Source organism: Vidua macroura, chromosome 22 (assembly GCF_024509145.1).
Source record: "Vidua macroura isolate BioBank_ID:100142 chromosome 22, ASM2450914v1, whole genome shotgun sequence".
Classification (NCBI taxonomy): Eukaryota; Metazoa; Chordata; class Aves; order Passeriformes; family Viduidae; genus Vidua; species Vidua macroura.
Genome location: NC_071592.1, coordinates 985,808 through 1,006,143, shown reverse-complemented (window position 1 = coordinate 1,006,143; position 20,336 = coordinate 985,808). Strand labels below are relative to the sequence as shown.

Below are 20,336 nucleotides of genomic sequence, written 5' to 3'. Positions count from 1 at the left end.
CTGCAGAGGGGATTTCCTACTTCACCCTCGCAGGGTCCTGAGGAAGCTCTGCATTTCCTGAAACCGGAGCACGAGGTGGTTTCCCCAGGATTTTTCAGGAGATTTTTGCCTTTCATGTTGCATCAGTTGCTGGAGGCATTTGTGTGGAATGAAAACATTTGGAAGAAACCCCTTCAGGTCTCTCCTCCGCGTAAGTGCTGAGGGTGGGTTTGGGTTTGGGGCTGCTTGGCTGAGCTCGGGTTGAGGTCCTTCTCAAGAAGAACATCTCCTGAGCGCTGTTGGTCTGGCTTTGCTCCCCATCCTGGTATTGTGTGTCTTGTGGGTGTGGAGTTTCGCTCACCGCGTGTAAATCCCACAGCGTCACAAGGAGGCAGGGGAGCTGGCAGCCTGGTCCTCCCTGCCCCGGGTTATCAGGGAAAACCAGAGGAATTCAGTTCTGTTGTGTCTGGCCCTACTGACCAAGTTGGGTGCAATCAGATGCTCTACATACCTTGAACTTGGCTGAGAGTGTCAGCTCGAGCCATATAATTAAGCTGGGAAATGAGAGTTCCTTAGAGCAAATATAGAGCTGAGAATGAGTAAGGAGCTTAGGAATACTCCAGATCTGTGGATTTTCATTTACGTCTCTGGGCCTGAAAATGACTCATGTCTCTGGGTAGACATCTTGGCTTTGCTCTCGGAGGAAGCGTCTCTTAGCTTTTATGTGTATTTATGCTCAAGCTTTACAAAAGCCCGTTCTTGCAGGAAAACTTTGGGTGAAAAGCATGTGGAGAGTGCTTCCCTATCCCCCTCTGGCTCTCTCAACTTTCCCAGGCCGCTCCTGAGCGCCGTGCTTGGATCCCCGTGGCGCTGGTCCCGGGGCTCTGCACCCCGTTCATCACTGCCCCGGTGCCTGGCAGCCCCTGCTGCCGTTTCACCTCGTGCCTCGGCTGCAGCCCCGCTCCTGCCAGCAGCTCCCAGCCCCGAGTGCCAGACCTGGCTGCCGTTCAGCTCCCGCTCCCGCTGTAGGAAGCATGCTCAGTGACTTGGAAGGCTGGAAGCGTTCCTGCGCTCTGAATTAAAGGTTTCAAATGAAAGAAACAGCTTATTGTACTTGGGTGCCTTTTCGGGATTCTGCTGGGTTCTGCTCACATGCAGGGCGGTTATTGCTCTGGCAGGGATTTGATCATAAAATATGGGGCTTAATTTTCATGTGCTTCAGATTGTTCCCTTAAAGAAAGATTCCCTTAAAGGATCTGAAGCTGCTTTTGTTTGGTTGTGTGTGTGCCTGTGAGAGCATCCCTTAGCCCTGCCCTTGGGGCTGGCACTAGGAGAGGGACGTGTGTTTGGGTCGTGTGTGCCCCTGTGGGTTTGTGCCCGTGGTCGTGGCACGTTGCTGTGCACAGAGCACTTGTCCTTGTCCCCACTGAGCTCTGGGTTCTGGGACAAGCCAAGCATTTCTGTGTCAGATCTTTCTGGCTGTGCATCCTCAGCGGTTTTTGTGGCAGTGCTGCTTTGCATGCCCTTCCCCAGGCCTTTGCATGATCCTGCAGCCTTCTTGGGCAGGACTTGTGCAAATTAGGCTCTCCAGTAAAGCAAGCAGGAGATTTGTAGAAGCAGTTCTTTTCCCAGGGAGAGCCCTCTCCGAGCGAGAAGACCTGCTGGGGGATGGTAACTCATCCCACAAATCCTGACACTGGAGCTGCTCACTCGCAAGGGTGTTTTGTGGTGGGGAGGAAGACACTGAAGGCTGAAATTTGATTTAGAAGCAGCAGGGCAGATGTTCCTCTGCCAGGCAGAGCAGCTTTTTCTCTCAGCTGTTTTCTCCATCAAGATTTCACTCTGCCTTTTCTCTCCTGTTCACCCCGGCATTCCAGAAAAGATTCCCGTCCTTGCTGTCTGTGTGGATGAAACAGGGTGCCCAGTGGACTTGAGGACAGGTGATTCTTAGTACAGAAGTGTCTCCACGTTTGGAGTCTGGTGGTTCTACAGTCCATGCCCAAAGGAGCTGGGAGCTGCCAGCACCAGGGAGGTGGAGGGAAAATCTTGGAGACTGGAGAGCAGCTGACTGGAAGCACTTAGACTTGTGTAAACTCCATTAGTGTAGCGTTACAGAGCACTTCTGGTTTAAAACAGATAAATAAACACCTCAATTGTTAGAAGCCTGACACTGTCCCCCATTCCCATCCCTGCTGGGGTTTATCAGCCCTGGTGGAAGGAGCTGCTGTGTGGATAATGCAGCTGGGTCAGTAACTCCTCTTCTGTTTCCCTTCTGCCAGGTTGCCATAAAGATCATTGATAAGACTCAGTTGGATGAAGAGAACCTGAAGAAGATATTTAGAGAAGTTCAGATCATGAAGATGCTTTGCCACCCACATATCATCAGGTTGTACCAGGTAGGAGCATTCTGCCATGGAGTTCCCATCCCTTGACTCCACACTGTGCAGTAGCACTTCCTCCAGAACTATCCCTCCATTCCTTCTACATGGAAGTGGGAAAGCCCTTTCTGTTTTCAAGGTCTCAAAGTGCTTTGATTGGAGGGGCAGGGGGAACGTGTAGCAAATCCTTCTCTTTTCTGGGGCATGATGCTTCCGCTGTGGGCTGGCCTCCTGCCACTTGTTTATGGCCATTGTGTGCTTCTCAGCTTCCCAGTTGAAACCGGATGCAGGTTCCCCTTCTCACTTTAAGGGAGGGAGTAAATCTCACCCGGGAGCAGGACTGAGCTCTCCTCTCCCTGCCCAGCTCCCTGTGGCCCCCAGGCCCTCAGCCCTTTCCTGGAAGGGGATCAATACTGGCAGCAGACCTGCTTTTGAATATTGTTTACAGACTTTTTTTTTTCAGCTTGTTTGACGTTTTTTTGGTCTGCAAACAAAACCCTCAGAGGCAGGAGCCACGTGGCCTGCCCTTTACACAGGTAGCTGGTTCTGCCTCTCTGTGAGGAGGGTGCAGCAGAGTGATGGGAGCAGAGGAATAAAGGATTCTGTTTCTCATCTGTTCTTGAGAGATAGGAACATTTATTTGGACTCCAAAGAGTTAAAACTGAGTAGAAGTGACAGAGGTTAATGTTTAGCTCCTTTGGCCAAACGGTGTGTGAGATGCTTACAGGGACTGTGGCACTTTCAAGGTACCCAGGGAGTGCTTCTTTGCAAACTTACTCCTTAAACCTTTTTTTTTGAGCCAAAAACCTTTTTAAACCTGTTCCATCCCATCTAAAGCTTTTGGTGTGATACTGAAGAGGTGACACCTGGGGCTTGGCTTTGTTTAGGGTGGGAGAAGAGCAGGGTAGCAGCTCTGAGAAATCTCCCAGGCTGCTGGAACATGACAAAACCTGGGAGCAGATGCTAATGGGAGGGGAAACAGACCAGGAGGAGGAAAGTGCAGGTGAAGTGTAATGTGTAATTACAGATTTAGTGTTTGAAACTCGCTGTTTCATCCTTACTGTCCCCAGTTCCTGTCCATCCCTGCACATGGCTCTGGGAAGCACGGGAAGGTGATAGTTTGGATTTGATGAAAGCAGTTCTGTGTGTTACAGAAGGAATAAAGGTGGTTTTAGAGCTATTTCTCGTTGCACTCAGCAGTCTCCTTATGTGTCACTTCTCTGTCCTTGTGTGCAGGTTATGGAGACGGAACGGATGATTTATCTGGTGACAGAGTATGCCAGTGGAGGGGAAATATTTGGTAAGTACATTTATTGCATTCTTTAATCAGATAATGCACTTGGTCAACTACAGTAAACTGAAAATAGCCACCACACTCTCTTGTTTCAGCCGAGAGGTGCCCTTCAGCCTGCAAACTTTCCATTGACAAGAGGAGTAAAGGAATAAATGAGACCAACTCGATGGAAAATAGCCCCCATAACCTCTCTTTCTTCTTTGGGTTTCATTGACAGGTGGTGCTGCTCCTCTTTCGTGCTCACTTTGGGATTAAAGATGTTGGAAATAGTCATGCAGTTGGATTTTAGTGTTGCTGAGTGCTTTGCTTCCCAGAAAGTTATATGAACCTTGTTGATGATAGTGGAACTCTTGGGATGTGTTAGAAGCTTTCAAAGAAACAGGCAGTCCTGCAGTTCTGGAGGGTTTTGTGTTCAAAACCATGTCTTGTCTTTTCTTTTTGATATCTGATGTTATCTTAGCGAGCATTGGTTACATTCCTTCCAAGCATCGTTGTCCCAGAGAGTTTTGGCTGAATGTTCTTGACCACAGGAGCTGTTCTTGAAAGGGAAAAAAGAATCTGTGCAGCACAACTGAAAGAACTGTGGGCTGATTTATTCATTTGTCTGGTGAACAATAGCAAAACTTATAGAAACAGGAATTTACTTATACACTGGGATTTTGTGCTGAGTGACAGAGCCGGGATTTTGCAACATTGGTCTGTACTGGCTTTGCCAATATGAGCCTCCAAAAAGGGGGAAAATCCTGTGTGCTTGAATTAGCTTCAGTTAAGGAAGTGAGGACAGTCACACGTGGCCTGTCAGCTCCTGGGAACACTCCCCCTGTCCTCATCAGCCATTGCAGAAGATTCACTTTTGATTTTACTTCTCATTTCTCTGGAGGAGAAGCTGAGTTGTAGTAAAAGACGAAGCTTTTTGTGAAGCAAGAGAAGCCCCAAATTAAGGAAAACAAAAGGTGAAAAGTGCTGGTTTCCAGCCACTACAAACTGCCACCAGTTCCTCAGTACCTCTGTAGATGGTTGCCATGGCTTCTTGTCAATATTGTCCGTGTCCTTTGGCTTTCTCCCTGAGAAGGTGACAGCCGAAGGGGAAGCAAGTGACAGCTGATGTTTGGGAAGTGTGGATTGCCTGGTGAAAAACTGACTTGCTGAGCCTTCCAGTTGTTTATTCAGATGTGAATCATGGTGCTGGACACACTCAGCAGTTCCAAAGGCTTGTGAAATTCACCTTCCCATGCACAGCAAAATCACCTGCACATGTCCTGGAGTTGGCTTGGGTGTGTATCACCACAGAAAAGTATAAATCTCTTTTTACTTTTTCTCCCTCTTCTGTTGCATTTGGCAGGGATGGGCTCATCTTTTTTTAAATCCAGAGCTATGTGCAAGCTCACATACAAACTTGGAATGAATTCTCTGGTTACAAAAATAGCCTTCTGCGTGAGTCGAAGTGAAAACCTAATTGCTTTCTGAAAGATTTTCTGCTGTAGTAAATTCAGCTCATTAGCATGGCTAATTTCCATGTTGCTGCCCAGCATTTTATCCTCACTGATAGCTGGGAGCAGCCAGCTCTGTAATAGTGTGAGGCTTCTGCAGACCCAAGCCAGGAGGTCGTGCCTCTCTACCCAGTTTTGAGGATTTTTGGGCACTGCCCTCGGTGCGAGAGCAGAGAGGGGAAAACTCAAGTCTCAGCTTTTTGTATTCAGAGTTTCCTGAGGAGCCATGAAGACTTTGTTCTAACAGCGGAAGCAATTTGCAGGGAGGAAACAGGAGCCCATTCTGGGGAGGTTTCCTTGCAGTCCTTGCATCTCCAGTGCTGGAGGGTCTCCCGTCCTTGTGTGGTGGAGACAAAGCCGATGGCAGCGTGGGCAGCCAGGCTCTCCTCTTGGGTAGAACCTCACCTGCATGGTGCCTGTCCCTCCTGGGGCAGCTGGGCTGGTTGGGAATGGCTGGATGTGCTGCAGGGATGGTGTGTGAGGTGTGTGTGGGCAGTGCAGCCACTCTCACCGTGCCTCTTACTGGGCACTGGGGGTTCTCAGCCTGTGCTGAGTCTCTTCAATCTTTTTTTTTTTTTTTTTTTTTTGGTCATGTCTTAACACCTGCATGACATAGTCTTTAAAATGTAGTGCTGGAGGGTAAGGGGTGCTGACAGCTGTGGTTTTCTGGATTCCAAATGCCATGGGGCATTTGAGTGCAGCCCCATAGAACCGGAGTTGCAGCGTTGTGCCGTTGTGAACTGCAGGTTTTTGTAAGGAGCACAGATTGCTTCTGTGATGCTTTCAGAACTTCCCAAGGCTTAAACGGTACCCAAGAGCTGTCAGTGTTTCCCAGGCAGTGCTGGAGGTCAGAGCTTTCAGCTGCAAGAGCGATGGTTTCTCGAAATGGCCACGGTCAGTCCGGGCTGGCCGCGTGTCTGGCCGGTCCCTGCCCGTGTGAGCTCCGCAGGGACCCCAGGTCAGCACCTGGGAGGGCTGCACCACCTGTTTATCCAGAGTTCCAGTAAAAGGGCTGAGCGCTCCTCCGGCGGCCAGGCTGTGCCGTAAGAGTCTTTGATTCAGCTCTTACTGGAAATGGTTTGATAATTCACTTTGTTTGCGTAGCGGTGCGCAGGGACCGGGGACGGGCCTCGGGTTTGCTGTGGGCTTGAGCAGCCAAATGTAAATTGTTATTTTTGTCCCTGTCCGTGTTTTGCGTGTGGTTGGGTCGCTGGTTTGACATTATGAAGAAATGAATGTCTCCTTTTAAACATAGGGTGGTCTCTTTTCCAGGTCCCTCGAGTGTCCTTTTTTGAGGTCAGATGGAACATAGTCTAAAAATCTGGTTTGTTTTCAGCTGTCTACTATGAAAACTGTAAATAATCTCCAGTCCTCACTGATGGAATATGAGTTCTTGGTTGATTATAAAAAAAAATCACAGGAAATTTAGAAAATTATCATCTGGTTGATGTGGTTACCACGTCTGCCCTGTCTCCCCACTGCCCGCCCGCTTGTCCTGAGCACTGTGAGCCTGAACTGGGCAGACACATTAAACAACGTTGTGGTGCCTGTCTCTAGAAGGTCAGACTGCTTCTGACATCACAAGGTCACCAAATTCACTGGAAATGTGACTTAATCCCCCACACAGAGGAGATGTGAAGCTTCATCAGCGTTTGTTTTCCAGACAGAAAGCAGCTTAAAAGCACGAGGCGTCTGTCCAGAGGCAGGGAGTGGAAACTTGTGTGTCAGTGCTCTCTGAACCAAAGGTGATTTTTCCCCAGTGTAGGATTGGATTTTTTAACTCAGAGAGCAGCGTCGGGTGCCTCATGTAAGTACGGGGAGCAGTGACTGATGTCTGTAGGGGTTGTGCAATGAAATGATGCATTCCTTCCCCTCTGCAAGACACCCAGAGGAGCATCGCTGTGCACGAGCAGCGCGGTGACACCGGCACAGCCCAGGCAGGCCCTGGGTGCTCTGGCACGCTCAGAGCAGGGTGCTGGCTCCCAGCTCAGCACTCAGGTCAGCTCTGCAACCTCCACTGCACGGGAGGTTTGTGCAGACTAAGCTCTCAATGGTTAATTTTGGCATGCAGTTGCCCTTGGTGGTATGTGAAGCATTCTGTAGCCTCATTGTTTGTGTCCTTCCTCTGGAGCTGGTGCAGAAATGTCAGTGGGCTCGGAGCGCGGTGCCTACGTGCAGAGCCTGGGCCTCCGCTCCCAGTTCTTCATCAAAAGTGAAATTTCACGCCCAACCTAAAAAGGGCTTTTTGCAGCCTAAGCAGGGCTGGCTGGGCAGAGGGGCAGCAGAGTTTTCTGGGTGAGGGGCATGGGGCAGGGGCTGCCCCAAGTGCCAGCACTGAACCCGGGTGTCACCGGCTGCGCCGGGACTGGTGAACTTGGTTTGGGCAGAAATACACTTAGGAAAGCCTTGCAGAAAGACACCTGCTGCAGTAGCTGGGTTTGCTTTCTTGCCTGCAGGAGAATTGCTAAAATATTTCAGAAAATTGTTGAGAGATTGGAGCCTTGTGCTTTGTTTCAAGGGCACTTACTGTATGGACAGGCTGGCTCCCAAATCCCAGCGGAGCAGGAGGTGTGAATGACCTTGTTTAGGAGCTGAGCTATTACCTGTTGATCAGTGGCTTAAATTGGAGCAGCCCTTGCTGTGCTCTGCTGTCACTCTCCCTAGAGTAACAGATTTATGACCATGCAAATGCCTTAACGAAATACGACGGGGCAATTTGAGATGGTGACTTTGCTTTGCCCAGCTGAGGGTCAGATTTGGCTTGGTGATGGTTTTCCTTCTCCAGCCCTGGTTCAGATTTGCTTACAGAATAAGTTTATCCGATGAACAAGAGTTAATTGACAAGTTCTTTGGAAAACACCTCGAGTCTGTTGCACAACATGAGTGGGCAAAGGCAGAAGGAGGTTGCTGTGCAGTCAGGAGCAGCACAACTGCTTTGATGGATCTTGGTAATTAGTATTTACTGTGAGTCAATTATGTCACAGGTATTTTAATGAATGGGTGACTGGGGAAAAACACAACCACCTGATGAGAAACCTGAACAAGTGATTTATTGTTATTATTTTCAAGAACAGATATCTGTATTGAGCCCCCAGTTTAATGGAGTTGAGGGAGGGATGTGAATCATTTCAGCCTAATTTTGACCAGAGATGTTTTGAGGCCAACTCGATGGCCCGACCAAGGAGTTACAACCTCCTGAAGTAAGGCTTCCTTTCTCTGCCTTTCCTGCTGCCTGCCTCCTGCCTGTCCATCCCGACTCGTGGGACAGTGACAAGTGGCTTCTGTGCTTCCAGGATTTAAGTGGATTGAACTTCAGCTGGGTCACTGCTGTGTGCCTGCCTTTGTGATCTCTTGGAGAGGCTTTTCCTGTCCGTGTGTGCAGTGCTGGCTTCCAAGGAAAGCCCAGCTGGCAACAAACACTACCTTTGAGTGAGAGTACAGGCTTTCAGCAAAATATTTGGGAGTGCTCAGATTTCCGTAGTGGAGGCCAGCTCCATTTTTATAATGAAATGCTTTCTTGGATTTCGCAAGGATGTTGTTGCATCGATGCAGAGAGAGGGAGGATGTTAAATCCCTCCTGCAGTGGTGGTAGCTGTGCTGGCTGGAGAGCTGAGGTGAGCAGCTGCTGGTGGCTGTGACTACCTGGGAGCTCGCTGGTTCCAGCAGGAGTTACCTTCGAGGCACGTTAGACCAAAGGCATGTTTCCTGTCAAAAACCAGGGGGAAGGAAGGATGCCACGTGGCCAGGAAGCTGCACCTCTCGAGGTGATGTGGTACCAGGCTTGGGGTCTGACTGAGGGCAAAGGCTGGGAAAGCTTCATTTTTATTTTGATGTAGAAAAAGATTTTAAAACTTTTGCCCTTGTGTACAAAACAGTTCTGTTTTTCCAGGCATCCCCTCAGCTGTCCTCTATCTAAAATTAATTTCAAAGCCTTTCCCTCAGAGCCAGCCCAGGCGAGGGCCGGTTGGCAGCGGTGTGCCCGATCCCTGCCTGTGCCTCTTCCATGTGTGCTGCTGGAGCTGGAAACCACGCTGTGCCCTCATTGCTCCCACCTGCCCAGCTCTCTCCAGGAGCACGAGAAGCCCCTGTGTCCATAACCCTGTGTTCTCCTTCACCTCACAGATCACCTCGTGGCCCACGGGCGCATGGCCGAGAAGGAAGCCCGGAGAAAGTTCAAGCAAATTGTGGCTGCTGTCAACTTCTGTCACTGTCGTAACATAGTCCACAGGGATCTGAAGGCAGAAAATCTCCTCCTGGATGCAAACCTGAACATCAAAATAGCAGGTGAGCTAAGCTGAGCGGTGTGGGAGGAAGGCAGCTGCTTTCAGGAGTTAATAAATGTAGGCACTGGCTGCTTCCAGGTATTCAGGGAGAAGGAAACGCGGTGCAGCTAAAGGAAGCTTTGGATTTCTCTGTGGCCTGCTGCCCAGAGCTGGAACTGCCAGGTTGTAGCCAGGAGATTTATACCTCCCTTCAAGTAGTGCAAAGTAAAAGAAGAAGGAAGAAAAGGCAGGTTTGGCTTCCCAGGCTGCAGACACTGCGGCGTTCACTCCTCTGGGTGGTGGGTGAGACAGTGTCACAAAAGTGACCTTGTTCTGAGTCCTGCTTCTGGTTCAGGGCTTCTTCAGAGCAGGTCAGGCTAGGTGAGAGAGCAGGAATGGCAAAGCAGGGATGACAAGGTGGATGGTGGAGCAGTGAAGGGGAAACTGCGCTCCTGGAATCGTTCTCGACGTGGTGTGACAGAGCCAGAGTGGCCTCAGAGCTTTGGGGCTTTATTCCCTGCGGGGAGAGAAGCTGAAGCAGCTGAGCACACAGGCCCTCACTGCCTGCTCCCAGAGTTTTGCAGGGCAGTGGGTTTTTTTTGTCACTAACTGCCCTTCCAGAGAGCTTCCTCCGTGGGCATTTCTGTCCTGACCTAACACAGAGCTGCATGTCTGTGATCCTCTGACCCTGAGACTGAGCCTTGGCTCATCCCTGGGGGGCACTGGCTAGGCTTGACTTTATTGGGCTTGCTGGGATTATGACAATTGAGCCGACAAGATTTAACACTTAAGAGTTGGGCTCAATCCTCGTGGGTCCTTTCCAACTCAGAATATCCTGTGATTCTGCCCTGGTCATCTCCTTTCATGGGCTTTGGAAGTGGTAGATCTTGTACTCAGCATTTAATCCTCCCAGAGCCTAGAGCACAGCAGAGCACCTTTAGAAAGCACTTGGTTGCTCCCTCTCCCAGCAGACTTCCTGGGTGAGATTGTTGTCTTTTGCAAGGGTTTATAACTTTTTTTTTTTTTTTTAAGTGCTGAGGGCTACAAAACTTTTCAGTCTGAACAATTTTACTTCTGGGAGGTGGGACATACTCCTCTGTCTAGATAGCATCTTGAAGAAAGGAAACAGTCTAGGTCATGGTTGCTGTTCTCTGTGTACCATCCAGAGGTGTTAGATTAGAATTCAACTCTCCGTTTGTGGTAAAATCATCAGTAATTTCTTACACTTCCCTCACACTCCATCTGTGAGGAGGGAGTGGGGAAGGAATAGGAAGGAGAGATGGACTTCATGGACTTCCCTCTGGTGCTTAACAGTGTGAACCATGTCCTCCTTGGCACAGGGATGATAACCTGCCCCTCACTGTTCTGGGAGCAGGAGATAAGTGACAGGCGCATCGCTGGTGAAGCAGGAGTGCAGCTCCTTGGAGTAGGAGTGGAGGGGTTGTGGAGCTCAGGGAGAGGCTGCTGGGGAGGTCTCTGAGCAGCACTTTCTGGTGTTTCATGCAAAGGCTGCACTAATGGTTTGAGGCCATCTTGTGTTCACGGGAAAAATCCGCTCTGTGTGGACGGGGAGGGAGCCTGGCAAACAGCGAGAAGTTAAAAACTAACCCAGGTGGAAACTGGAATTCAGCTGGGTTTGCTGGAGAAATGTCCACATGAGCAGGCTGAGAAGCTCTGGAAATTGTGGAAACCTTTTTTTATCTAAGGGAGTTGGAAACTATTTTCCTTCCAAATCTGTGCTCCCAGAATGACTCCAGGAGATAGTCCCCACCCTGGTGGTGGCAGTGTTTGCCTTGGCAGGAAGATGCTGTAGTGCTTTGAAAAGTAGCCTGGAAAAGCTGATTTATGGTATAGGATTTTCCAAGTATTAAGTTTTCTCCCTATAACTCATCAATTACAACTTGACAACTTCTTCCATTGTTTCAAGAGAAAAAAAAAAAAAAAAAGTGATAGCAACAGATCTGCTTCACACCAGACCTCCCAGGAGAAATGCTCAGAAATGCACACACTGGTGGAGAACCAGCTGAAGCTTCACTTACTGGGCCAAACCCGTTAACTGTGTCTAACTCAAACTTTGGAGCTTTTCAGACTCTCATCAGTGCAGATTTTCTGGCACTTTCTGCCTGGCATCCATTTGCAGCTTTAAATCCCTTGCCTGGCATTAGGCAGGTCCCAGCTCTCAGCCCGCAGCCCGGGGTGGGCAGTGCTGCTGCTCTCACTGTGGTCAGTGTTTGGGTTGCTTTGTGACTGATTGCTGCCTCGCTATTTTTCCGTAAACAGCCGGATCCCGATGCTGTGACCCTCGCTCTCATTTTTCCCATGGATGCTTTTTCTCCAGTGTACCTTCTGAGAGTCTGAGTCAGTAGCTGCTGGCACTGCGTTCCCTGTGCTCCCAGCCGGAGAGTTCAGCCAGGAGTTGATGATTGCTAAACACCCCGGCCTTCCCGGGTATGGTTTCGGAGAGGAATCTGATCTATGCATCGCTTTGCATTCGTCTGCAGGAGTCAGCTGCTCCTTCCCCTCCTGAGGATGAAATCCCTGCTGGGCAGAGGCTGAAGCCACTCCCTGAGCTCTGCTCCAAGGAAACTTGAGGGACTGGACCCACTGTTTTGTAGCAGAGATGTTTGTTTTAAATATTTTCCCTGTATCACATCATTGTGACTCACCTTGCTGTTCAAAAATGCCTCTTTCCCTCTGCATCTGTTTGTGGAATGTGACCTGATAGCTCCCTGAGGATTTGGATTTATGCATCTCCTTGGCCATAGATTTTAAGAAGGTTTATTTAAGTTGTAATTTGTGTTTTTGTTTGGTTTAGATTTTGTGCTTAGCTGCTCCGGGGTTTTCAAGTCCTCCCGTGAACTTTCTTTGGGTTTTTAAAGCCCTGCTGTTTTCCCCGGCCTTGACCTGAGTCCCGCAGCGCAGGTGGGATCTGGAAGCCGTTTCCAGCCTGGGAGCAGTGTCCCTGTAGAGGATCTGCTGGCTCCAGCTCCCTGCAGAGCCCAGCAGCCCGCCTGCCTGAGCCTGGCAGGGGCTGGGCACAGCAGCATCCCTGCACAGGGAGAGAGGTTTCACCCGAGAGCCGGGGCAGCCGCGGGGCGAGCGCAGAGCTCTGGGACCCGCTGGCCCCATTCCCTAAGGACAGACTCTGCATTTCCCCTTCTCCCCACCTCCTCTCCCTGTCCAAAAGAGCTGTGAATCCCTGGATGAAGTTCAGCACGATGAGGAAGGGGTGAAGTTTCCCGGCCGACCAATCTGCAGGAAGCAGAGGAGGGTGCAGGAGGCAGCTGTTGCGTGTCCGTTCCGAGGCTGCAGTGCTGCCAGCTGGCATGGCACAGCCCTGGAATGGCATGGACCTGGAATGGCACAGCCCTGGAATGGCACAGCCCTGCCCCTGCTGCTGACACTCGCTGTGACCTGTGCAGCAGAGTGGGGAGCACCTCGGGCCTCTCACCTGGGCAGGGCTGGAGCTGCTCCCGGCTGAGCACTCCTTGGAAAATACAGGTGGTTCCCCAGGTGCTCAAGGCCCACTTGTGTACTTACAAGGACAAATAAAAGTAACTAAACTAGGATAACTTGCTCAATATATGGGAAGTGCCAAAATTCCACAGTCAGAAGGAGTTTATGTCTAAACCTGAGACAAATGCTGTGTGTTGGGAAATACATCCAGTGCTGCAGGGTTTATTGCTGCCTCCGGTGACCGTAACTCAAGCACTTGTTACACATCCTGCTTTGAACGTGAGACAGCAGCTCAAAAGCTTGCAGAGGTGGAAAAGACAATTGTGCAGCTGTGTGCTATTTCCCTGGAATTGTCCTCCAAAGGCTGACTGGAGGTTTAGATGGCTTCACTGCCAACAGTAAAAACCCAACGGGCGTGTAAGTGCCTTGTTTTGATTCCACGGTGCCTTTAAAGGACATTTACCATCTCTGCTCTGTTTGGAGTGGGGTTGGAGCAGCCTGGTGTGTACTCCAGGTGTTTCCACAGGAACAGCCTGCGTTAGGTATTCTCCACATGCATAAATCATCTCCACAGTGAGAATTTCCTCCCTGCAAAGGGACAGGGAGAAGGAATTCAGCTGTGGCCCCCTGGAGCTGAGCTGGCAGGAGCAGTGCCAGGTGGTCTGCTGGGTTCTGCAGACGCTGTGCAAAGGAGGAGAGGAGTCACCTGAAATTAGGTCATGGAAAATCCTGTAAGGAGAGCAGCAAGAGGGAGCACGGACTCACCAGTTAGTGCATTCTGGGCGGTGCTGGTGGGATTTTCCTGCCTCTGGCACAGAGCTGTTGGCATCACTGGTGATCCTCACTTGGAATTCGGTGTGGAACTGGTAATTAATTGGTAATTAACTGGTAATATTGGGTAATCTTGAATGTGTTAGAAAAAACATGTGGACACCTCAGAACTCCTCTCTGGGACTGTGATTGCTTCAGTTCAATTGAGAAGAAAAAAAGGAAGGAAACTTTTTTCTTTTTATGAGAACCAGCTCCCTTCTCTTGGATCCAGACTGGTTTCCTTGCCCTTTGCAATGCAGGTCCCAGCTGTGAGCCAGAGGGAGGCAGGTTAATTAACAGAGAATGCCATTAGTGCCCACATAAGCTGATGGTTGGCTGCCTGCGAGGTGAAGACCTTTCTCTTTGAGGATTTGTTATTTGCTGTTGGTGAAGGATTTGACTCTGTTGGTAGAGCTGCCCATCATGACTCTGTAGGGCTTTCTGGAAAAATCAAAATTCCTATTCTTCTTCCCTTTGCACTCTGTCCCTGCTGGCACTGCCCAGAGCTCAGGGCACTGGGGAGGTTTGGAGTCGCCACCCCTGGAGGTGTCCAAGGAAAGACTGGACATGGCACTCAGTGCTCTGGGCTGGTGACAAGGTGGGGATTGGGCACAGCTTGGACTTGATGACCCTGGAGGTCTTTTCTAACCTCAGTGACTCCATTTCCAGTGTCTGTGTACCAGTTACCCATTACAGGATGGTACGTGACCTTACCAGACTCAGCAAGTTACTGAAATACCATTTGTTCAGGACACTTGGAGTGAATCACATTCCTCTCATCGGTTCTCTTTGTTCTTTCAGATTTTGGGTTCAGCAACATCTTCACCCCTGGCCAGCTCCTTAAAACCTGGTGTGGGAGTCCTCCCTATGCTGCTCCAGAGCTCTTTGAAGGCAAGGAGTACGATGGGCCAAAGGTTGATATTTGGGTATGTGATGAGCCTCTTTCTCTCTGACTTTGATCTGATTTTTGCTCTGTTTGTTTGGCTTTGCTTCCTGACTTCTCAGTACATGTCTTGGAGAAAAGCCCTGACACAGCAAAAAGCGTTTTCCAAAGAAACGCTTCCAGAGCTGCATTCTGGCTACTACATCCTGTATTTTCCCTGTGGGGAGGTGCCAAAAGCCCAGAGCTGGATTTGCATTCCGTCTGGCGCTGCTGACTGGGTTTGTTTTGGGTGCAGAGCCTCGGCGTGGTGCTGTACGTGCTGGTGTGCGGGGCCCTGCCCTTCGACGGGAGCACCCTGCAGAACCTGCGCGCGCGGGTGCTCAGCGGCAAGTTCCGCATCCCCTTCTTCATGTCCACAGGTAAGGGGGCACTCAGGGGTTTTCACTGCACCTCCCTCAGTTTTAGCTTTTTACAGCGTTATGGGGCATGAATTTCCAGCAACAGCCCCGTCAGAGAGGAGCGTTTGTGTCCTGCTGCTGCAAAAACACTTTCATAATAAATCTTGGGTGTGAAAAGTGTGATTAATTTTCATATTGATCAGCTTAACAAAGAGTCACGTGTAGGTACTTGGTTGCCTGCTGTCAGCTTAAGGAACAATTTTGCATGGAATTTCCCAGCTGAAGACTTCCTTGCTTGCTGTCTTCTCTGGGGAAGAGGTTCTCTCCATGCAGAAATTTCTGCTAAAACATGGAGCTTTCAAAGCAAACTTAGATCCCAGCCTAAACAGGAGAGCCTCAGCAGTCCCTCTTGGTGACAGCACATGTGGAATACAATGGCACAGCTGTGGAGTGGAGAATATTCGAAGTGTCCTTTGCTCTCAACCTCCAAAGCCACTCACATCAAGGTGGGGAGGGACAGGGTGATAGGGCTCTGTGTAGCCAGGGTGGCTTCCCTCCTTCCTAGCACAGGGGAATCAATGTCTGCAGTGGGGCACGCTGGGGACCCAGCAGGTGTGCAGTGCAGAGGAGGAGCACTGTTTCTGTGAGGTGACTTCCCAGAGGGGAGCTTGGAAAGGCAGTGCTGCAGCAGCCGTGCCCCTCCCCGCGGGTGACACGGCCTCTCTTCCCTGGCAGAGTGTGAACACCTGATCCGCCACATGCTGGTGCTGGACCCGAGCAAGAGGCTCTCCATGGAGCAGATCTGCAAGCACAAGTGGATGAAGCTGGGGGAGGCTGATGCAGAGTTTGACAGGGTGAGCAGCAGCGAGCAGGGTCTGCTCAGTGACTCAAACGGGCTCTGGGCACGTGATGCTGCAGTGTTGGTTCTGCTCCTTGGGAACACTCATTCCCAGGCGTGGCCTTTCCCTTTTCTCTGTCTCCTGGCCTTGCTTTCCACATCACTCCTTATCTACGTACATTTTTGTATCTTCCCCCGTGGCCCTGGGAGCTTGGGGCAGTGGATTTCGGATCGGCTGCCATCAGACCTCACGCCAGCTGCAGCCAGAGCCCGGTGCTTGGGCTCTTCGGAGCGCCGTGACTCATCAGCGTGCCTTTGGGAATGTCAGCTCTGACTCTGTGCCTGTGCCCTCACAGCTGATAGCAGAGTGTCAGCACCTGAAGACCGAGAGGCAGCTGGAGCCGCTGAACGAGGACGTGCTGCTGGCCATGGCGGACATGGGGCTGGACAAGGAGCGCACGGTGCAGGTGAGGCCTGGCGTGCCCTGCCTGCTCCTCGTGCCGATCAATGGCTGTGTTTGGTGGCAGCTGAGCAGCCCCAGCACAGCACAAAACGTGTTTTATCACTGCCCAGGAGGGAGTGACCGCTCTGCTTTGCCTTGCAGTCGCTGCGAGCCGACGCGTACGATCACTACAGCGCGATCTACAGCCTGCTCTGCGACCGCCTCAAGAGGCACAAGAACCTGCGCATCGCGCCCTCGCCCAGCATCCCACGCACCATGACCTTCCCCACCTCGGCCAACATCCAGGTGCATCCCCCTTGCCAGTGTTCTTCCAGCCCTGCCAGGCCAGCCAGTCCCTTACCTGCCAAACTCAGACTTGTTCGTGGGTGTCCACACCCTGGCTGGAGTGTCAAAACGTTCCTCGTCTGAGAATTTGGTGTGTGTTTAGGGTGCCCTAACCCTGAGGTCAGGAACAGTTTGTGCATTGGCTAAACACCCTTCAGACAGTGTTCTGCTAGCTTAGTGGCAGGGGGGAAGGAACTGAGGGAGTTACTGGGAGCTGGAGTTCCCAGCCCAGGGCTGCTGTGTGATGCTTCCTCCCTGCTTTGTGCTGCTGATGGAGCAGTGAGCACTTGCTTTGGGAGAGGCCAGGTCATAAGGGAAGCAGAAGAGATGCTGACCCTGCCTGAATAGAAGGAGGGGGGGTAAACGAGGCAACCTCTTGAGAATAAACCACCCTTCGCTGGCTCCAGGGTCACCTCTCTGTTCCAGGTGCTTAGGGCTGGTGTTAATCCAGCAGTGTTTGTAAAACAATGCTATGTTTGTGTCTTCTGATCCTGATCTCTCCACTCAGCAGACAGAACAGACAGGCAACACCATGAACATCAACGTGCCCCAAGTCCAGCTCATCAACCCTGAGAACCAAATTGTGGAGGTGAGGCACATCCCCATGACCCCTGCAAGCTCTTTTTCTGGCTCACATGGAAGCCTTTCCTTTGATCCCCATGTTACATTTCAACATCTCCAATGTTTGTCCTGCCCAGACGGATGGAACAATGAACTTGGACAGTGATGAAGGGGAGGAACCATCACCCGAGGCTCTGGTCCGCTACCTCTCCATGAGGAGGCACACAGTGGGAGTAGCTGACCCACGGTGAGTGCTGCACTCCAACCTGGACATTCACTCCCAGCACGTGACTTTGGTCCTTCTGGGTGCTCTTTTAAGGTGCCAGTCCCCCTGCACAGCTTGGTCAGTGTTTTAGATGGGGATGAGGTACTTTCCTCCTGCTCTTCCTGATCAGCTCTGGGTAGGCTCTGCTGTTGGTCAAGGCAAGTGTCTCACCCGAGCTGCACTGCTGTCATGTCCAAGGTGAAGTTTTTGTGATAAATGCCATCGAGGTTAATGCCCAATTCTGCCAAATCTCAACATGGAGGGGAAAAAAGGGACAAATAAAACCAAAGAGTGGCTTGGCTGCTCTGTGTGACCATTTTCCAGAGCACTAAGAAGCTTTTTGTGAAGGGAAGCTGGGTGTGCTGGGTCTGTGAGGGGTTTCCTCACATCATGGCTAATTCCCCTCTCCAAATGTGATTGTACAGGACGGAAGTCATGGAAGACCTGCAGAAGCTCCTGCCTGGCTTCCCCCGTGTCACTCCTCAGGCTCCGTTCCTGCAGGTGACCCCGAATGTGAACTTCATGCACAATGTGCTGCCCAGGCAGAACCTGCAGCCCACGGGGCAGCTGGAGTACAAGGTACTGCCCATGATCCCTGCTGTGCTCTGTGCCCTGCCCGCTGGGAGGGCTGTTTGTGCTCCCTCTGTCACTCCTTGGACTGCATAAGCCTCAAGAATTACTCTCTTTCTGTATGATTCCAATTGGTTCTCTAAAGTAGGTTTAGATCACATATTAGGAAAATATTCTTTACTGTGAAAGTGGTGAGGCACTGGAACAGGTTGCCCAGAAAAGCTGCGGATATCTCATCCCTGGAAGTGTCCAAGGCCAGGCTAGATGAGGCTCTGAGCAACCTGGGATGGTGGAAGGTGTCCCTGCCCATGGCAGGGGGTTGGAATGAGATGATCTTTAAGGTCCTTTCCAACCCAGACCATTCTGTGATTCTGTGAAAATGCCAAAGAATGAAAGAGCAGTGCAATATGAAATTAAGAAATGGGCTGGGGAGAAATAGGACTTGGAGCTGCAGGTTGCAGCCTGCCTGGCAGCTAAAGCAGCGTGCAGGGAGCTGCAGAGTTAAACCCTGCTCGTCCACTGACGCTGCCTGCCCCTGCCCCGCATCCCTCCAGGATCCCTGGTGACATCCCTGAAGCCCAGAGGGCTTGTTTTCTCCGCTGTGTGAGCGGGGGCTCTCCGGGGTGGGTAACGGTGCTGTGTGTGTGTTGCAGGAGCAGTCCCTGCTGCAGCCCCCCACCCTGCAGCTGCTGAACGGGATGGGCCCGCTGGGCCGGCGCGCGTCCGACGGCGGGGCCAACATCCAGCTGCACGCGCAGCAGCTGCTCAAGCGGCCCCGGGGCCCCTCGCCGCTCGTCACCATGACGCCAGTGAGTAGCACAGGGAAGGCAGAGAGCTTCAAAATACCCCCTCCCGCGGGCAGAGGTGGCTGTGCCCGGGTCACAGCGGGTCCTGCGCTGCAGGGATGCGCCTGCTCGCTGCCAAAGGTTCCCCTGCTCCCCCTTGCAGCACTTGCTGTGCTCTCCTGGAGGTGGCAGGTGGGGTTGTGTGCTCCTCTCTGGAGCACATGTGACTTTTTAATGGCTGCTTTTGTCCTTTGCTGATCCCATGGAGAAAACCCAAGTGTCCATCGCAGGCGCTGGGGCGTGCTCTCGCTCCCGTCTGTATCAATGAATTCTCCAAGTAGCAGCAGCCCTGCCCGGGCAGTTGGACTGGGGAAGGAATGTTGGAAGGGGTTCTTGGCCAGGTTTCCTTGGTGCTGCAGAGGAGCCAACACACACCCCTGTGGAAGCTTGTTTGGGAAGATCAGGTGTCCCCTGTGCGGAGGGGACTGTGCTGGGTGTCCTCCTGAGCTGTGGCTTCTCTCTCCACAGGCTGTCCCAGCCGTCACCCCTGTGGACGAGGAGAGCTCTGATGGGGAGCCGGACCAGGAAGCTGTGCAGAGGTAACTCCCACTGTTAACATTTGCCCTTCCTACCTCCACAAGGCTCACCTTGGGCTGTTCCAGAGCTGATTCAAGCACAGCCACCTCATCAGGGCACCACTGTTGATTTTACAGCGAAGGCTCAACACTTCTCCTGTTCCTCTGGGTGTTGATTACTGTAGGCAGTTACTCCTCTGGCACTACTGGGTGCTTGCAAAGCTGGATTCCCCTGGAATGGGTAGCTGATTGAGCAGTAGGTTCTCCAGAAACTCTTGGAACTGCTAAATTCCTTTGCTTAGTGTGCACCAGCATGCGATCCACACTAACCTGCCAAGTGAGTGCCGAGGGATTCCCCTCCCTGCTGGGTGCTGGAGGTGGGAGAATCTCCTCTGTGGCCTTGGGTGCCAGTGCAGCAGCTTTTGTATCAAGACATGCAGTAAACATCCAACTCTGATGCCTCAAACAAAGTGAGCTTGCTGGAATTACGGGTACCTCTAGCTGCTAATTTTAGCATCAGGCCTTAAAAATAGTCTGCTCCAATAAGGGAAGCATTATTAGCTCTCAGGCTGGGAACTTCTGTTCTCTGTGTCTGCTCTAAACAAATTGTAGGAAGTGGGTAGAATGTGCTTGTACTTTCTCAGTCCATGAACACACTAACCATGGCATTGCTAACATTTTCTTAGGAGCTTTTGCATAGTTTCTTCTCTGCTAACCAGCTGGGCACTACGTGTGGTGGGTGCTCCTGCTTCTTACCTCAAACTGGAAGAGCTTTCTGGATCCCCCTTTGTACAGGTGATCACCTGGGTAAGGGAGTGGCTCCTCAGGGGCTCACAAGGGTTCAGACTGGGGGTTGTTGCAGGCAGGGTGACACTGGGGTGGGTGCAGATCATGCTCCAGAGCCTTGGCCAGCTGTGCTCCTCTCAGTGCTCCCAAGGAACAGTGGGTGTGAGCAGTGACAGGCTGTGCACTGAGACTCCTTTTGCATACCTCAGTCTACTTGTA

At 51.4% G+C, this 20,336-nt stretch overlaps 1 protein-coding gene across 7 annotated transcripts in view; it reads left to right on the top strand.

Annotated features, from left to right (window-relative positions):
- The window catches only part of SIK3 (SIK family kinase 3), a 70,092-nt gene that overhangs the window by 33,941 nt on the left and 15,815 nt on the right, over positions 1–20,336 (top strand). For 5 of the 7 annotated variants that reach the window (XM_053996878.1, XM_053996875.1, XM_053996872.1 and 2 more), the window contains exons 2-14: positions 2,259–2,375; positions 3,594–3,657; positions 9,264–9,425; positions 14,471–14,595; positions 14,848–14,971; positions 15,686–15,804; positions 16,145–16,255; positions 16,393–16,536; positions 17,084–17,164; positions 17,274–17,383; positions 17,827–17,980; positions 18,625–18,780; positions 19,285–19,355. In XM_053996878.1, coding sequence (XP_053852853.1) covers positions 2,334–2,375; positions 3,594–3,657; positions 9,264–9,425; positions 14,471–14,595; positions 14,848–14,971; positions 15,686–15,804; positions 16,145–16,255; positions 16,393–16,536; positions 17,084–17,164; positions 17,274–17,383; positions 17,827–17,980; positions 18,625–18,780; positions 19,285–19,355 — 1,463 coding nt within the window. In that variant the 5' untranslated portion in view covers positions 2,259–2,333. The remainder of the gene's footprint in view (positions 1–2,258; positions 2,376–3,593; positions 3,658–9,263; positions 9,426–14,470; positions 14,596–14,847; positions 14,972–15,685; positions 15,805–16,144; positions 16,256–16,392; positions 16,537–17,083; positions 17,165–17,273; positions 17,384–17,826; positions 17,981–18,624; positions 18,781–19,284; positions 19,356–20,336) is intronic. The other 2 variants (XM_053996877.1, XM_053996876.1) reach the window with 1 other exon arrangement.